Source organism: Sinohyriopsis cumingii, chromosome 3, assembly GCF_028554795.1.
Source record: "Sinohyriopsis cumingii isolate HCF-2022 chromosome 3, ASM2855479v2, whole genome shotgun sequence".
Lineage (NCBI taxonomy): Eukaryota > Metazoa > Mollusca > Bivalvia > Unionida > Unionidae > Sinohyriopsis > Sinohyriopsis cumingii.
In genome coordinates this window covers 151,140,244-151,157,735 of record NC_142963.1, presented here as the reverse complement: position 1 = coordinate 151,157,735, position 17,492 = coordinate 151,140,244, and the positions used below count along the sequence as shown (strand labels likewise).

The window sequence follows — 17,492 nt, the reverse complement described above, 5'->3', positions numbered from 1 at the left end:
GCGCCTCGCAGTGAAAGCAAGAAATATTGCCTTCGCTAGGGAAATTCCATTTAAACTCCGAAGTCACCGGGTCAACACCTAAAAATAGCACCACATGGTAGAGCAGGGAACGGCCTTTATTTTCATATAAGTTTGAAATATGTATGTTTAAATTAACTTTTCTTGGTAAGCATTCAAAAAATAGGTTCATTTTCCCGGCTAAATGTCTCGGCCATTTTTAAAAATTGATATATGATACCTATATGCGCTGGAAAGCCCAATTTTCGCTGAATTTAATGATATGCATGGCTTCGAGATCTTATTAAAGGCAGCCAATCGCAAGCGTGTAAACCGCAAGGTCATATTCAAATATCTCGAGTCACGCCCTGTGAAGTGATTCCGAATGAAATGGCTGACCTCTCATCGACAGGTGGTCCAGATTTTGGTCTCGTTTGTGAGAAATTGCATAGCACATTGGTAAGTATTGTTTTTCTTGCTTTTCCAAACATTCATGAATATTTTTATGCATTTCTTTTATTTTAATTTTAATGGATTAAATAAGATACTCTTCGATAAAATGCGTGTATACTGCGACAGGAAGTTCACAATTACCGTATTTTAACCTACCTTGCATTCCGAGACTGCGAGAGTGATTTAATTTTAATAAATAGTAACTACCTATATTGATTCGATGAATTAGTAAAATGAGTGAATAATTAATCATTCTGTTCATAAATATTTTGTTTTTTTGCTAATTTTTTCACAGTTATTGGACGTTTATAAACCGGAAGTAGGTTTCTGTTACGATGTATTCGTTCTGTTGTTTTCATCCAAATATTTTTCTTGGTCGAAGTTTCGTTGTTATTTTTAGTTGGTCTCTCTGGGAAATCAACACTTTTATACTGTTATCATACACAAATAGTAATTAATCTCTGTATGTCTGTCTGTTTCTTTGCTATAAAAATAAATAAAAAACACATTTCCATCCTCCCAATCTAGCAATCATTCAATGTCATGATTTGGTAATATGTATAAATATATCAAAACGTTTTTTGGTAAAATAAAATAAAACAAAATATGCTCACAAAGTTAAACATTTAAAATTCTACCACCTGAATATCTCAACCTAGAATATACACAAAAAAAAATATTAAAAGTTTGATAATTTTTGTTTGCAATGTTTAAGTTTAAAACTGTGGAAGAAAAAAAATCAGTTTCCCAAATCTTGCACTGATAAAGGTCTTTTAAATTATTAACTGTGCTGTTTTTCACTTTTACAGAGAATGAAGACTTCCACCGTATGTCTACATGGTTGATTAAAAAGGGCAAAGGGATAAAAATAGCCCTTGAGCATCAAGAGCAAGATGTCATCACCTTCAAGTTTTTTGATCCAGCTTAAAAGTAAATTTCCGGTCACTTCTGATCAAATTAAAGAACTTTTTGAAAAGATTTGCTCAGCCTCATGTCAAGATGATTTTAGGCATACAAATTTGCAGAAGGAGATGCATCATGCGCTGACAGCTGCTGCAGAAGCAAATTTAGAATCAATTTCTGAATCAGATGTTTTGTTGTTTCTTAAAGTTTTCCTGCAGTATTTGTTTTATTGAGATTTTGATATTATGCAAAGCTGACTGGGGATTTTCCAAACAGACATGACATTTTGATATTGAATTTGTTATATAACATGAACTTTTATATTTCAATAAAATTTTGTTATTGGTTGTGCAGATTTTACTTTTTTGTGTGGTTGTATGTTGATGTCATGTAAGTTCTGCCCAGGGGGTAGGGAGATGTTTTTTTTAAAATCCTTTAAAATCCACGGATTATAGAATTATTAGATAGATTACAGCAATCTGAACACAATACACCTTAAATTTTAAAAATTGATAAATAAATGGCCAAGATATTGAATTTTTAATATTTGTGGCTGTATTTGCCGCTGATCAGTTTAGTGAAGATCGTTAATTTGGGGGGTCTGCTACATTGTTATTTCCGATAATTGAGTTCCCAAAAAAATTGAGCAATGTCTCTGTATAGAATGTAAGAGATCTGGAAAGTTCCAGACTTAAACTGCAATTAGTTTCGATAATATCAACTACTTAATTTGGCCATTTATGCAATTTGACAAATTTGAAGAAAATCTCTGCATTTTATGGAGAATATTTTTACCCATAACTTTTGAACCAGACGAGGTAGACATGTAATCTTTGTTTTATAAAGATCTATCTATTGGTTATAAAATCCACACAGAATTTCTAAGTTGAAATTTTGGCTGCCAGTACATACTTAAAGCAGAATCTCATTTAAAAGAAACTACCATTAAACTTGTTATATTTTGTGAAGGGCAATAGCAGCAGCATTATAAATTCCTGATTTCTGTTTTGAATGCCTAAAATTTATAAGTAGCACAGACTTTACATTGTGATGTGTTGGGGTATCTAGTTAGGGTAATGTGCCAAAAAAACATTTAAATTGGCAGACTTAATTTTACAAGGTGATGACAACAGAACCTGAAGCACCCTGCCCACCAGTTTTAAAGCCAAAAAGCATCATCACAGATACACAAAATGCACAAAACTTGGTCCTTTCATTCATTAATTTATATTTTCTAAAAATGACTCCCAACAGGAAGTTTCTAAGACTCATTTGGATTGCAAACCAAATGGTAATTTCTTTACCGACATGGCCACCATGTTTACATGGGCGAGTCTATTTGTTTGACAAGAGGCAAGATGTATTTTATAGTATTTAACAAGCTCCAAATCATTCAGTAAATTTCTATAATTTTGGGAGTTACATCATTGAACCCACATTTTTCAGGAACTGGAAAAAGGACACTGAGCAGGCTGTTTGTTTACACTGAAAACTTGCCTTTGGTTTGAAAAAGCAAAACATTGGTGTTAGGGACCATCTGGCAACAATCAGGTTAGATATTACAAATTAGTGAAATGACTGAGGTGCATTCATTTTTTTAAAAATGCAAAGGCTACAAACTGCCAGAGGGATAGGTGAATGCTATGCCTTTGTCATGCAGTGAATTATTTGCAGCAAGCAAAATGATCAATCTGATCTTTTTTGCAGGTAATAATTGAAAAAGCCATACTAATAAGAGCCCTAAACCTGGGAGACTGAACCAGACATTGAGATGCCACCCAAAAGTGCTGAAACTAAAGTCAAGGACAATGAATACAAGAATTGGCTCAGAGTTGGCTTGGCTTTGTGCTATCTCAGGGATGGACTCCATTCATTTATACAGGAGGAGGTTAATGCAATGCACCAATCAGTGTTGCAGAAACTGTATGGGAGTTCAGGTTTATCAAAACCACGATGTTCCAGCTGTAACTACAAGGATTTAAAACAAAATAGAAAAACATTTGCCTGGATGTTTAAATCACGCTGCCCATCCCATCTGTGTGATGCCTGGTTGGCAGAACTATTGGCTCTCCACATTACCTGCACATCAAAGAAAATCTACTGGGAGAACTGTGATGTGGCTGCATGGCCATTTGTTCCCTGGGAATGTGCGAAAATGTACATGCCTCGGGGTCAGAAAAAGAACAACATTGGCCCAGCCCAGAGTGATTCCCAAGCCCTGCTCACGCTGATGGTTAGTTGTACCCATTTCCACAGTAAACTCTCACCAGCAGGCTGTGCACTGGCTCGCCAGGTATATGACTTGCTCTCTATCATTAATCACTCGTACTGAATCTTATTTCTGTGTCATAACCCCATATGCAATTCCTCCCTTTTTGAAGGCTGAATCTGTGAGCAATTTGTTCATGAAACTTTGTAAGCTTAGTTTATTGTTAGTAACTTACTGAATTAACTCATCTGCACAATAATTATCACATATAACCATTGCCGATGCCTGCATACGGAATTTGTCAACATCATACATTCTGTACCACCACCATCCCCATGAACTGAATTTATAAATTGATTTTCAGTTTTAAAAATGTATCAGAGCCAATTTTATGGTCCACCTTTCATTGTATTGACTCTTCTATATACTAATTGTTACACCTAATCCTGAATTTTTGAACATCACTCGATACCACCAACACTCGGAACTGAATTTTCATTAAACCTTATTTAAGCTATCTGTATTGTCATTCACTCATTATTGATTCTTGTGTCTATCAACCATTATGCCTTACCACCAGAGAACTCTTAGACCAAACTTGTGTAAACAGATTTTCTTGAAACTTGGTATGCAACCTTATCAGTGAGGTCTTGATAGAGATGAACAAACTGATTTGGCATATGTCTTTGCTAGCCAGTATCTTCATGTCCTATTTCTGGGCATTACTTAATTAAACTTGTTTTCTAATTGATTTAATATTTTACTAATTGATGGCATATTAGTAGATTGTACGTAAACTTTACCAATTTTGAACATGAAGTATATGACATCTTCATTCTTTTTAGACTCACTTCATGAATGGGAACTGAAAATGAACTGGAGAATTGTAAGATTGAATGGCTCTTGAAGTTCAATAAAGGTTGGATATAATGTTTAGTTGAGGACCAAGACCAAAGATACAGTAATGAGATTCCTTTGACCATTCTCAGCCGGTGTTAGATATTTGTGCAGTTATGTTGGGATGGTAGGGTTGATACGGTCCTTGATAGTCTTTGAAAGCTTGGCGAAAATGGGGTAGCATTTTCCAGACCTTGAAAGTTTGGGAAAATCAAGCAGATTACAGGTTTTTGAGTCTTAGAAAATTGAAATGAACCAGAAAATTTTAATTTCTTTTCGTAATCACAAATAAAATTATCCAAGTCATTAGATTTGGATGTGGTCAATTCTTCTTGGTACCTTTCTTTTGATGAACCACGCAGTTTCATTGCTGCCGCAATAAAATACTGGCATTTCTTTTGTCTTCCAAAGTTGGTCTTTTGCTGCAACTTCAATAATACATGCACTTTTTATCAAAGCAAGCTACAGTCTTAATAAAAACAACACACCTTTCATCAAAGGAAGTCGTCACATGAATAAAAGCAATGGAATCAGATTGATTGTTGCATTTTCCAAAGTAATTGGAACTTGTTTGTTTTGCTGTGAAAGTTTCCATTTGGCAGGAAAAAAGTAACTTTTTGCTTAAGATAGCTACCAACAGTGGCAAAAAGGCAAATTAAATTTACAATCCTTTGAAACCAGATATCTGGCCATCAAGTTAATTGAAGGTGGGACATCTCGCAAAGATGTGAACATTTTTATTTCCCTTTGAATAGCCTTGTCCCCTTGGTAGCCTCACCAGATCAAAATCGAGGCCAATGTAAGTACATGTACCATGTAAATAAACAGTTGCCAGTGTATGTCCATGTGCTACTGGTGATAGTATGGTAGTGAATTATTGGCACATGTTTGTTGACAATGGAATATAGATCAGGCGAGGGCTGCCAATTTTTTTTATGTTATTTGTGTTTTCTAATGTGATGTGACACATTAAGTTTCTAAGATGTCATTTGTACTCACATTCATGGATTTTTCATACACATTTACAGTTGTTGTTGTAGGGTTTAATGCCATTTTTCAGCACACGATAGACTATACATGGGGGCCATATACATTTACAGTACTTAACACATTATGGATTGTATTAAACAAATGAAAGTTGTCGATATACAAGTGTATATCAGTTTAGTTTTAAAGTTTTGTCTTTATTTATTCACAGTTTCACTTCATGTTAGAATAAAAACTTGTTTTAGCATTCAGAATTCTGTATGAATCCTGGGTTGTGTTTAAAGTACAACTGTTATTAAAACCATTTAATTTGCCAAAAGTATGCAGTAGTTATAGTCACTTTACCAGGGGGCTAGCAAAATTATGCAACCTTGTTTGCTGCAATCTTGAAATCAATAAGTAAAAAATTTAGCTTCTGGTTCATGACAGTTACACCATTTCATCTCTTTTAATAAGCTAATAAATCAGCTGTACACAGAATGAACTTCTGCCACTGCTCATATTGTTTGGTCACTTGATCCAGATTTCAAAGCCTACATATTTCATGTCAAATGACAACCAGCCAATTTGCAGACAACTGCATCATGCTTCAGGTATTTGGTGAAATTATCTTGCCAATTTAGACTGCTACCAACCAATATAGGGAAAGGGTAGATGATAATTTGATTATGTAGTGGGTGTGATTTGGTGATCATGTCACTTGGCATTACTGCACTGCAGGGTAAGTTCTATTCAGAAAGATAGGATATCATGTGAATTGTTGATACAGATTTTGTCCAGGATCTGAAGAGGTGAACCGTTATTAAACTTTCTTTCAAGTGCAGAGATGTAGAGTTAAACACTTTCAACTGAAATAAGTTAGAAATATATGTATGTATATATATATATATATATATATATATATATATATATATATATATATATATATATACACACTTTATTACTGGATATAACTGCATTTTGTTGTCTATTGTATCCTTCATGTGCTATATTTTTTTCTGCAGCATAATTTTTGTGTATCTCTGTCCCATTTTGTTGAATTTGAGGGTTTTGAGCACTAGGAAAGTTGTACTTCATTTTTCATCCCCAATTTAAAAACCAGTGTTACACTAAGTATTACATACCCTTTTCTTGTTATGGTTTATTGTTTATTTTTTATATTTCATTTCAGCATTTAATTTGAAGATATGGGTAAATATGTCATAAAAATGCATCTTTGGTACACACCCAACCTGAATAGCCTGTGCTGCATGTATAAGCATATGCAGTTGTCCTCTTTGTTGCCTTGGCCTGATGAGGTAGGGGACTAGTGAAAAGTTGGCATTCATATTGGGCCAGGAAGAAGGGACCTGCTTCTTTTTGTGTATCACAGGAAGATTCCCTTTATTCCCAGGACAGGTCTTGGGGGATTTCCATCACCCATAAAAGTTTGGTACACAGTGGTCAAAACATCCAATAGCCCGATGCTCGGTACCCTTCAAATTTCAGATCGGGCCTCTGCTGTATTTTGAGTGAGGAACCCATTGTCAAATAAAATAAATCAAATTTGCCTGAGAAACTTCGATCACATTGATGAAATGCATTAATTTATTTTCAATATGTTTGAAGACTAGTAAATTATTAATATTTACCCCCATGTATGCCCCTTACTTTTATGAAGATCTCTACTTATCATACATCTATTGAAAACTAAAAACTTTGTGTACAAAGCAAAGCAAGTAATCTATGAATGAACAGATTGCTAGGGTGACTATAACTAGTGCTCACATGGCTTTAACATACATGTATACGTGTGATTTTAACACATTAACCCCTGTTGACGAGTATACTTGTCGTACTTTACATCCCTGATCTCCTGCATGCCTCGCTAAAGTGGCTGAGTTTGCATAGCTTGTATCTAGAGCGCCGAGTTTAAGAGGCAACATTTAGCAAGGCCTTTCTCTCGCACGACGAGTTAACTCAGCGCAAACCATTGGTTGATTTAAAGCCATTACCTACTAATGCAGACAGGTTAACCAATCAAATTTTAGCTTACATAGATAGAGCGCACATTGCTGAACAAAGGGGAAAAAAATCACTTCGATATCAGTTGATTTAGTGAAAATATTTTGATTTTAAAATGATGCAAATTGACGAGAATCAGCCTCTATGAGACTTTTACTTGACGGATTCTGATGGAGAATTTTCTGGATTTTCATCAGACGAGATCAATAGTGACATTGAAATAGCTATTGGAGATAACAGCGGTAGTGATGAGAATGTTGAAGAGGGTGGAGAAGAAGAAAATGAAAGAATAGCTGATCGGTGGATTGTAAACGATAGAACACGCATTGACAAGAGGCAATACACAAGGCCAACAACGGATTTAGACCCTGATGCTAATGAATTTAATTGTTTTGAGCTTTTTTTCCAGCATTTTTATTTCAGTTGATCGTAGATGAGACCAATCTCTATGCAAGATGAAAGCAGGTGGAGAAAGAAGATCCAAACTGGAGAGATGTTACAGAGAGAGAAATCAAAGCATGGATGGGGATGAGAGTTTATATGAGTATTCTTCAGCTCCCTGTGACAGCCATGTACTGGTCAACAGATGCCCTATTTGGAAACCTAAGTATTAGAAGAGTAATGAAGAGAGATAGGTTTGATAAAATATCACAATATTTTCATATAAATGATAGTCATAGAAATCCTCCCAGGCTTCAACAAGGTCATGACAAGCTACATCATGTGAGGCCAGTGTATGATGCCATTCAAAACAGCTGCTTAGAAAACTACAATCCTCATCAAAATGTAAGTGTAGATGATAAAATTTCGAGTTAGGTTATCTTTTCGCCAGTATCTACCAGCCAAGCCGACAAAGTATGGAATCAAGGTCTGGATGAGGGCTGACCCAACAAATGGTTACACCAATGAATTTCAAGTCTATACAGGTACCAGAGAAGCTGGATTAGCAACATGTGTCGTTATGGACCTAACAGAAAAGATTTGGGAAAGAAACCACATAGTAAATGTAGACAATTATTTCACCAGTCCTGATTTATTCAAGAAGCTTTCTTCAGAAAGGTACGTTTGCACGTGGAACCATAAGATCTAACAGAAGATGATATCCCATACAGCATCTTAATAAAAGAGACATTAAGTTTCAAGGGGAATTTAAAACAGTACAGCATGGTGAAGTAACAGCCTGTATTTGGATGGACAAGAAGCACATCTACACTCTATCAACAGCAGAAGATCCAGCAGCCATAGAGAGGACAGTATAGCGCAGATCCAAATATGGACAAGTCAGGGACATCAGAGCGCCATCGATTGTGCCAGAGTACAACAGTAACATGAAGGGAGTAGACACGGCAGACCAGCTGAGAACACAGTACAGTACATACAGAGCAGCAAAAAAATGGTGGTTGTACCTGTTTTGGATTTTGTTTGATATTGCAGTAACCAATGGATTCATACTATGAGTGAATCAGTACATCATATCAAGCAGAGCAAGAACAGATGGATAGTCCCACATCATTTGATTGATTTTAATATGAATCTGGCAAAATTGCTTATTGGAGACTACCAGGAAAGTGATATAGCAGCACTAGCTACAAACAAAGGAGACCACTTTCCTAAGAATGATGAAAAGAGGGGAAGATGTCGACAGTGCAGTAAACAGAAGCGACGCCGTGAAGTTTTGAATATGTGTATTCATTGTAATGTTCATTTGTGTGCGGATTGTTTTAAACCATATGTAGATCTTTTGAAGAATTGTTAAATAAATGTTTAGGAAATACATTTTATTAGCATGAGTGCATAATTCAAGGTTTGTTAAATGTTTTATTAGTTTTTTAAATTTTCAGTGAGAATTCTAAGGAAGAAAGGTAAGTAAAGAGCAAGGAAAATATGTCCATCTGTATACAGTATTCTCAGGATATTAGGTTTACAAGAGATATGACAAGTGGATTATCAGTGTATATAAAATAGAATTATTTCATGTGTTAATAATTCTGTGTGAATTCATAATGGATTATTTATGGCAAGAGAAGCAAATTGGTTAGTACATCATTTGTTTTCACCTTTATGCATGAGTTTTATTTCTGCATGTAGCATGCAATTTATACCATTATGTGTGTAATTTTATTGAGAACTGCCATGCCAAATTTCAGCTTAAATAAATACAGATAAAAATAAAATAACAAATTTATTGCAAGTAGCCCCCTCTAAAAATCTGCAAGCCAAGTGCTGTCAGCTAGTCTCAGGGATACAGGCACTGGAAGGGCTAACACTTTTCTAGGTGATCTCTGCAAGTATGCTTCAGGGGACTGCCTAGCTGTTTGGCTCAGGGGTTAATGTGTTGAGATATTGTTTTGAATATATCTACTAGAAACCACAACTAGTCTAGTGGGTATCGGAACTGTCCTATCAATTGGTGCAATGATGTGTGGCTGCATAATGGCATTTAAGGCTAGTGTGTATACATGTCAAGCTGTTTCTTTATTGTTGTAATCTGGAAACTTAGGTCAAATGCAGGATGTTTTTGTTTTTTTAAGTATTATAAGTAAAAACCTGGATTTAATGTGGTCATGTTGGCTTTTGTCATTGATTATAAAAATTGGCCAACCTTTGGTGTTGATATTGGCAGAAACGCTTGCGTTGAGTATTTTGATGTTTTTAATGGTCTTGTTTAATTGCTGTTGTGTTGTTCCAGGTGTTGGAATGAATAACGGTTCACCTGTCCTATGCACATGCTTACTCTAGTGTAATGAAATAATGGTGAAACAAATTAAGCGGCACCTATGAACAACGTTGAAAGTGTAAACAGAAACTGTATAAATCAAGACATGCTCCCGATGCTAATGAACATAAACACTGTTGATCTACAGAGTAAAATGGGCATTGTCAAAGCAATTAGACAATGTCTGATCTCAGGACCTGGAGAAAAATATTGCATAAAATTATGTGTCTAAAAAGTTTTCTTTGAGCTCTGGTACATGACAATTTCTGGAGTATGGATATCACGTTTCCATACTATTTCCATCACTCTCAACAAGATAAATCTTATTATCGCCAGACTGGTCATCGGGCATCGGGGTTCAGACACCAGTCACTTTTTTTTATTATCAGTTTGTGGATGGGGATCAGGTTCCATATACCGTCTTCCTATGCTACAGCTAAATCCTGATTTCGATAGCCCCCATTAGTGGCTTCAAGATGAAGTCTGTCAATTTTGACCTATCTCTTTGGAGGGAGATAATGGGAGAGACGACAGTCCTGTCTTGTCTTAGGAACTGTGTTAATGCCATCTCCGTCATGATGGACTTGAATGTTTTCTCAGAGGATTCATTGGTGATGGTCTCTTACCCACCTCCATTTGTGGTACCCATCTCCTTCCCACTCGTCGGGCCATGTGTTGGAGAAGGAGGATGTTTGGATATTTGATTAGCCATGGAATAAAATTTACCACAACCTTTCCCCAGACTGGTGTTGTAAGTCTTTTGGCAGTGAGGACAGAATGATTCTTTCCAGTCTGGAGAGGCTTTGTGGGACAGCATCTCATCCTTATCTTCAGCTCCTCCTGTACTTTGGGGTAAGCTGGGAACTTAGACAGAAATTTCCCTGGAACGAGTTAACCTGGTTGTGCAGGGTGTGGTCTGCCCCATCTTCTATGTATTGGTTGCTAGTTTCTGCCTGCAGCTATTTCATCCATTTGCCTGCTTTGACCCCCCTAAGCCTCCAATCCCCTTTCTGCTCTCTGGGATATCACATATCTGGCGCGACATTGGCTCACTGGATAAAACCTTGGGAGCCTTAGAATATTAGGCTTTTCAGCTGCCTCTTTTCAGTCTCTTGAAAGAGGAATCATTGTTGCTAACATCTCCCAAGTAATTGCAGAAGGTGAGCAAAGACAGAAAGATATGATGATAAAATATCAATTTTGTTTGAAAGAGATGAGTTCGCAGAAGAGCCAATCATGTTGGACCCTTCTCTTTTGGGGTCTATACCTTTGTCCCACTCAACAGGTAAGGTGATTGATGAGGAGGAAGAGTGGACATTTGACAAGACTGTACATGATTTTACTGTCCTCAGATGTGGGTCCAAAAACCCTTGAAATGATCAGATGCTTGAATCCTTTCCAATATGGAGAGGCTGTCTGCGTTGTCAGCCCAGATTGGACCTGCTGTTGCTTCCTCACTCAATGAGGGTGAGGGAGCATACTCTGAATTTGTAGAAATAGTCCCCTCTTCTATGCTTTGGCCCCTGATTTCAGCCTGCAGTGACATGGTTCATTCATTGGTTTGTTGATGCTTCCCAAGTGGGGAATTTTGGCAGGAACCTGGCCTGTCTGTCCATGAAAAGTCACTTGAGACTTTGGAACTTTAGGTTTTGTACACTAGCATAGCATCTTGTATCAATAATTTTTTTTTACCATTTCTTTCAGTCTGATGAAGAAGAAATCATTGTCTCCTGATGCATTGCAAAGATTGTTGGAGGACGTTGCCAAGACAAAACATGTCTCTGAGAGTGATAACCAGCTTGGCTGAAACAGTGAAGAAACGCAGCCATTGCAGAATGGTATTAGCTCTCCATCCTAAACATTTTATGGAGGAGAAACCAGTAGAACCATCAGACCAACTTAAAACAGCTTTCTGTCTGTTTTTCTTGCAATGAGGTGGCTGGAGGGGCCAGAGGAAGTAGTTTGCTGTCCCCATCCCATCATTAAGGAGGCAGACAGTAATCACTTGGAACTCATGTTCTCTCCTGCCAATTCTTCCAGTTAACATTCATGTAGGTGCCAGATTGAACATTTTTTGAGAGATTTGCTTAGACTTCATGGATGATGAATGTGATCTTTTCGGAATAAAGGTGGGTTAATAGCTTTACTTCCATGACCCATCAGTCCCAGCTGAGGTATCTGTATACACCATTTCCAGGAAGGAATCAGGAGAGTGGGTTTTGTGAGGGACAGGAAATCTTGCAATTTCATGTTTTTCTTTCAGTTTATTTTCCGCTTCCAAAGCCTTTACCAGGGTGTTTGGGTGCAATAACATGTAATTTAAAGTCCTTAGTGGTTTCCATCCTAAAGTACTTCATTGATTGGTTGATGCTTATGTCCTCAGATGTGTTTGTCTGAAAGCTCTTTGATTGATCTGGTCCTAATCTCCAATCAGGTGAAGTCAAATCTGATCCCTTGTCAGAAATTTGTTTATTGATGTATAGTTTAATTTGATGAATAAACAAGAGGCAGGTAACAGTATTTGCAACTCCTGTGGGTGTTTTCATTGTTGTTCTTCTCAACCTTACTCCCTTTTGCATCCTAGTAGAGGTCATTGGGCTACTTTTTCCATTCCTGCAGCCATCATTTCAAGGTGGGTTGTTTGGATTATTAAAAAAACAAAGTCTCTCACTTAAAGATCTTTCACTAAAATAAGGTCAGGGCTATTGCTGCATCTTTGACCTTTTTGAATCGTTCTTCTATGGATGATACCATGAAACTTGCCTTCTAGAGGTCTCATTTCAGTTTCTCATCATTTTACATTTGATTAATGTCACACCAGGGGCATTTATATCTTGGTTCAAATTGTATCAGCCCAACATAGTGTCAAGCCATCATCCAGTTTGCAGAAAAGCACCCTGCTGACACCATTGCTAAATCAACTTTGAAAGGCCATCAGGCTGACAAAATTTATATAGGCATTAATATTAGTTGATGTATTACCACATTAAATGTGGTTTGGATGTGAGGAGGTACAATTTTCATATTGTCCAAAGTTGACAAAGGTGTCGGACTGGAAATATGCTTATGACCTCCAATTTCTAATTTGAGGAACGAATAATCTCCGTAGACTGGGGACTAATGCCAGGAAAAAGTCTAGCAATGCAGTAACAGCTCTTAAGTATTGCATAATTAAATTTAGTTTTACTATCCATAAAAATACATTTTAGGTGTCCAGAATAAGGAATGAAGTGATGCACTCTGCAGACATGGAACTCTCAGATGCAGACAGGAAAAGTTTCATACAGGAGATTGTGAATTTGTTAGAGGATCCAATTTATCTTGGATCACAAGAGGAATCTAAAAAGGCCGTGGCTGAGATAAACAAGGTAAAGAACATGTTTCTAAGTGCTTTTTTCAGTCAAGAAAGCATTAGAGAGAAGAGTCATGGAGAAAAAAACATATGTCAAAATAGATGTGATTTTGCTGTTAGCCCCTTTTTTTGAGGCCACCCTGTTTATCAGTTGCCCAAATTGTGTGTTAAAGTATATATGATTTTGCTATTAGTCCCACTTCTTACAACGTCACTCCTGCGCTTTCTCATTTTGTGTTAAAAGTAGATGTAATTTTGACTTTTCAGTTGTTCTCTTTTATGTGGCCCAAATCTGTGTTAAGGTAGATTTGAATTTGCTTTTAGAGTAGTCCCACTCTTTTGAGGCTACCCCTCCCAAGTTGTTCAATCCGTGTTACAGTAGACATGATTTTGCTGTTTACTCCCCTTCTTGTGAGGCCACCCCTTCTGAGTTGTCTGTTCCCCATTCAGAACTTGTGTGTCACACTTTATCCACTTGACCATAGTAACTAGTTGAAAAGCTGTATACCACATACAGAAACATACAAAATACAATTGAAAGATATAAGTTTAAATTGTTTTTGTCTCAATAGCCAAACTGTATACTTTAATATCTGCATCTGAATAAGAATAAGAATTAGATCTATATTACAGTTAATTGATTGACACATTTCCATGTGGTTATTTTTTTTTTCTATGATGATACAAAGTTTCTTATTATATTTTCCCTTACCAGAAAGTGCAAGTATAAATGTGGAGACGTCCACACAAAATGCTCTAAATTTTTGTTGCAAATTAAAATTTCTGACAGTTTTCGACATTATTAATCATTTCAGCAGCACGTTGAAGTCAGGTTAATTAGGAACAATTACCAATGTGCTGTTGTTAATGACGGGATCATAATTTAAACTCTTAAGAACAATGTGCCTAGTTGGATGGCTTCATGTGGCATAAATGCATCTTTCCCAAGCTAAAATTGACATCATCTTCTGATGCTAATATAACAGTGTGTGACAGTGGTCACTGCCTTGATTTATACTGATCATCTGCTGAAACCAAGCCTTTAGGGAGAAACCAATTTCTAAAGATGGGGTGGGTTGGTAAATGCTTGAAAGCTCCATCTTGTTCTGATTTGTATTTTAAAAAAAGGACACTATGCAATTCCTTCTTTTTGCTTGAAACAAAAATTTATCTTGTGATGAATGACAGAAGATAAAAAAATATCCCCATCGGAAAGAACAATTGAGCCTTTTAAATTAAATGGCCAGTCCCTTGCAGTACAAGGGAAGTCGGAATTGAGTTAGTTGTATACTTATGTATTCAGTCTCATAACTGGACCATTACTGCTTAAGGACAAAACGTGTGGTTCACATTTAAGTGTAAATTCAGTGTTTTCTGTTTTTAAACAGAAGTGGCTGTTTTCCGGGATTTAATTATCCATACCTCAGTGGATTAGTTTTCATGTTCAAACAATAAGATAACCTTACACTGTTCAAGAGTAGCTCAACAAGGTCTTGTCAAGTCAGTGCATAAGTTTGTTTTCTTTGAATATAAGTACAATCACAAACTTATTGCAAAAGAAGTTTGATCAGCCTTATCTAATTGAAAAATTGTGTAGCAATAGTAACTCAGTTTGCAAGGCATTGTGACTATGTTAATATTATGTAAATTTGGCTTAGTATATATATATTACATTATCTTCATTAGAACTAGGAAATGTTATATCAGCTGATAATGATGTAGATTAATCATCGATTCTCTCTCGCACGCTTTCTCTCTCTCAACCGCTCCGGTGGCCTAGTGGTTAGAGTGTCTGCCTCGGATGCAGGAGGTCATGGGTGCTATCCCTGTCCAATTCATACCAAAGACTTTCAAAAATGGTACTAACAGCTGCTTCGCTTGGCGTTTAACATTAAGAGGTTAGTGTTAGGACAGGTTGGCCTGGTATCTGGATAATGTGACTGGGTTGGACATCATGCTACATGTCTGTGGCATGATGTCCCAGTGCTGGACATCACTATAAATTGCCACACTGCAGACATCATAGCAATATGACTGAATTTTTTTTTAAAGCTACCTTAAAAATCCAAATCACACACACTCTCTCTCTCCATGAACCTCTAAAGAGCATGCTTGAAGGGGTCACACACAGTAAACTAAATCCATTTGATAGACACCATGTCCACTGCATGGTGGTCATCCATGACGCGTCCGCGAGGAAGCATGGTGTGCAGAGCAGTTGTCTGTGAGCTGCTACTGCAACTCCATCTGGATGTGTGGAGAGATGGTAGAGGTTTTTTCTTAATCTTTCCACCACCCCCCACCAAGAAGCATGGGGTTTCAGAACTTTGCGTGACTACTGTAACATTGGAAAGAATTATGACATAATATTCTAGTGTTGTTAATTGTACATATATGTTTAATTAGTATGGTGTTCATTTATAATCTCTTTTTGAGTGTTATTATAATACTGATTTCATTAATTTCCTCAAAACTGGTCTTGAAATAGTATGGAAATAAAAGTGAAGATATGACATTAATAACTAGTACATGAAAAACTTTTATGAAATGTCATTTATTGAGAAAGAACATCAAAGTTACGGCTCAATGCTGAACATAAGTAAAATTTCTGTATATGTACATGTATATGCTAACAGGTACATGTAATCAGTCAAGAGGGATGTATGTTGTAGCTAGTCAGTTTTTCTGATGGAAGCCATGTCATGGATATGGTTGCAAAAGAAACAAGAATTTAATACCTCATTTTTTCAGTGTTGTATGCATTTGGACCTAGCTAGGCCACTGATAAATAACAACAGAAATGTTACCACGGCATAGTTTGTATAGATAAAGGTATGAAATTTACACCTGCCATAGTTGGGTTTAAGGCATCAGGGTGCCAGCTTGCAGAGCACAAAAGTCCACGAGGGGTGCTGTAAAATGCACTATGACAGCAATAAAATCTGTGATGGACTTTCACTAGATTGAGTGGATTTCTACAAGACTTGAGGGAAATACTGACTTGATATCCACTACTAGTAGATGCTTAATCCCTTGCCCCATTTTGTTTCATGGAAACCATTTTAGCTTAATTACTCAAGACCATCATTTTTTTCATGCTGTCTGCTATGTTGAATTTTACTCGAATTTAGAACATCCAGTCCCTGTCTCATAATCATACAAGCTCTCATTTTCAGATAAACGATTCTTCTTTGGATGTCTTCTTTGATATCGAAGTTGAGATAAAAGCTTTGAGGGAGTGTGTAAATGATTGTAGACGAGAGTTGGGCATCCACAAGAAAGACACAGAAGTAACCTTTACAGTGGAATCTTTGAAAAAGGAACTAAAAGTTCTGAAGGCCAAGTCTAACAGTTTTGAGAAGGAAACCAAAGACAGACTTGATGAACTAGACACAAAATATCAGAAGGTGGACAAGGAACTCCAAGAAATGAAGAAAAGCATTTCTCTGTCAACATCAACAAAAGCAACAGATCCAGTATTAACAAAGAAGATGGAATCAGGTATGAAATAAAGAGATATATAATGTACAGTATGTAATGTATTGTTGCTGATTACTCAGTATTGTTTTTATAATATACCCTTTTGTCCGTCATGCATCATCCACCCATCAACACTTATTTGTGAACAATCCAGAAGCTTCATTTCAGACAAGATTTCATTTAAATTTTTATCGTAAGGACTCCTGATGAATTTGATCATAATCGATCATGGCCATGAAATAGATAGTCTCCTGCAGCATATCGATAGTGGGGGCAGTTAAAACTTTATTGCTGCCTATATCTCCGAGACTTGCAGACAATATCTGACTGCCTATTTCTTTAAGGGGGAGGGGAATACTTAAAAATAAATTTGACAGCTTTTGCTTTGTTTTCCTTTAATTAAGCTGAAATTTAACAAAGTTGTTCTCCTTAAAATTATTTACATTATGATTTAAATTTCAGGCAACATGTAGAAATAAAAAGTACATGCAAGG

The 17,492-nt window shown here is 36.5% G+C and overlaps 1 protein-coding gene and 1 long non-coding RNA gene across 2 annotated transcripts; both read left to right on the top strand.

Moving 5' to 3' along the window:
- Positions 1–254: 254 nt before the first annotated feature.
- LOC149804156 (uncharacterized) lies at positions 255–1,700 on the top strand. The gene is made up of 2 exons (XR_016420017.1): positions 255–456; positions 1,260–1,700. It is a non-coding gene; the product is annotated as an uncharacterized LOC149804156 (long non-coding RNA).
- A 1,367-nt stretch (positions 1,701–3,067) lies between these two features.
- Positions 3,068–17,030, top strand: LOC149804155 (uncharacterized protein CXorf38 homolog). Its single transcript, XM_089954049.1, has 3 exons — positions 3,068–3,646; positions 13,376–13,534; positions 16,695–17,030. Exons 1-3 carry the CDS (start codon positions 3,125–3,127, stop codon positions 17,028–17,030), a joined length of 1,017 nt encoding a protein of 338 aa, XP_089810175.1. The 5' UTR covers positions 3,068–3,124.
- Positions 17,031–17,492: the final 462 nt, after the last annotated feature.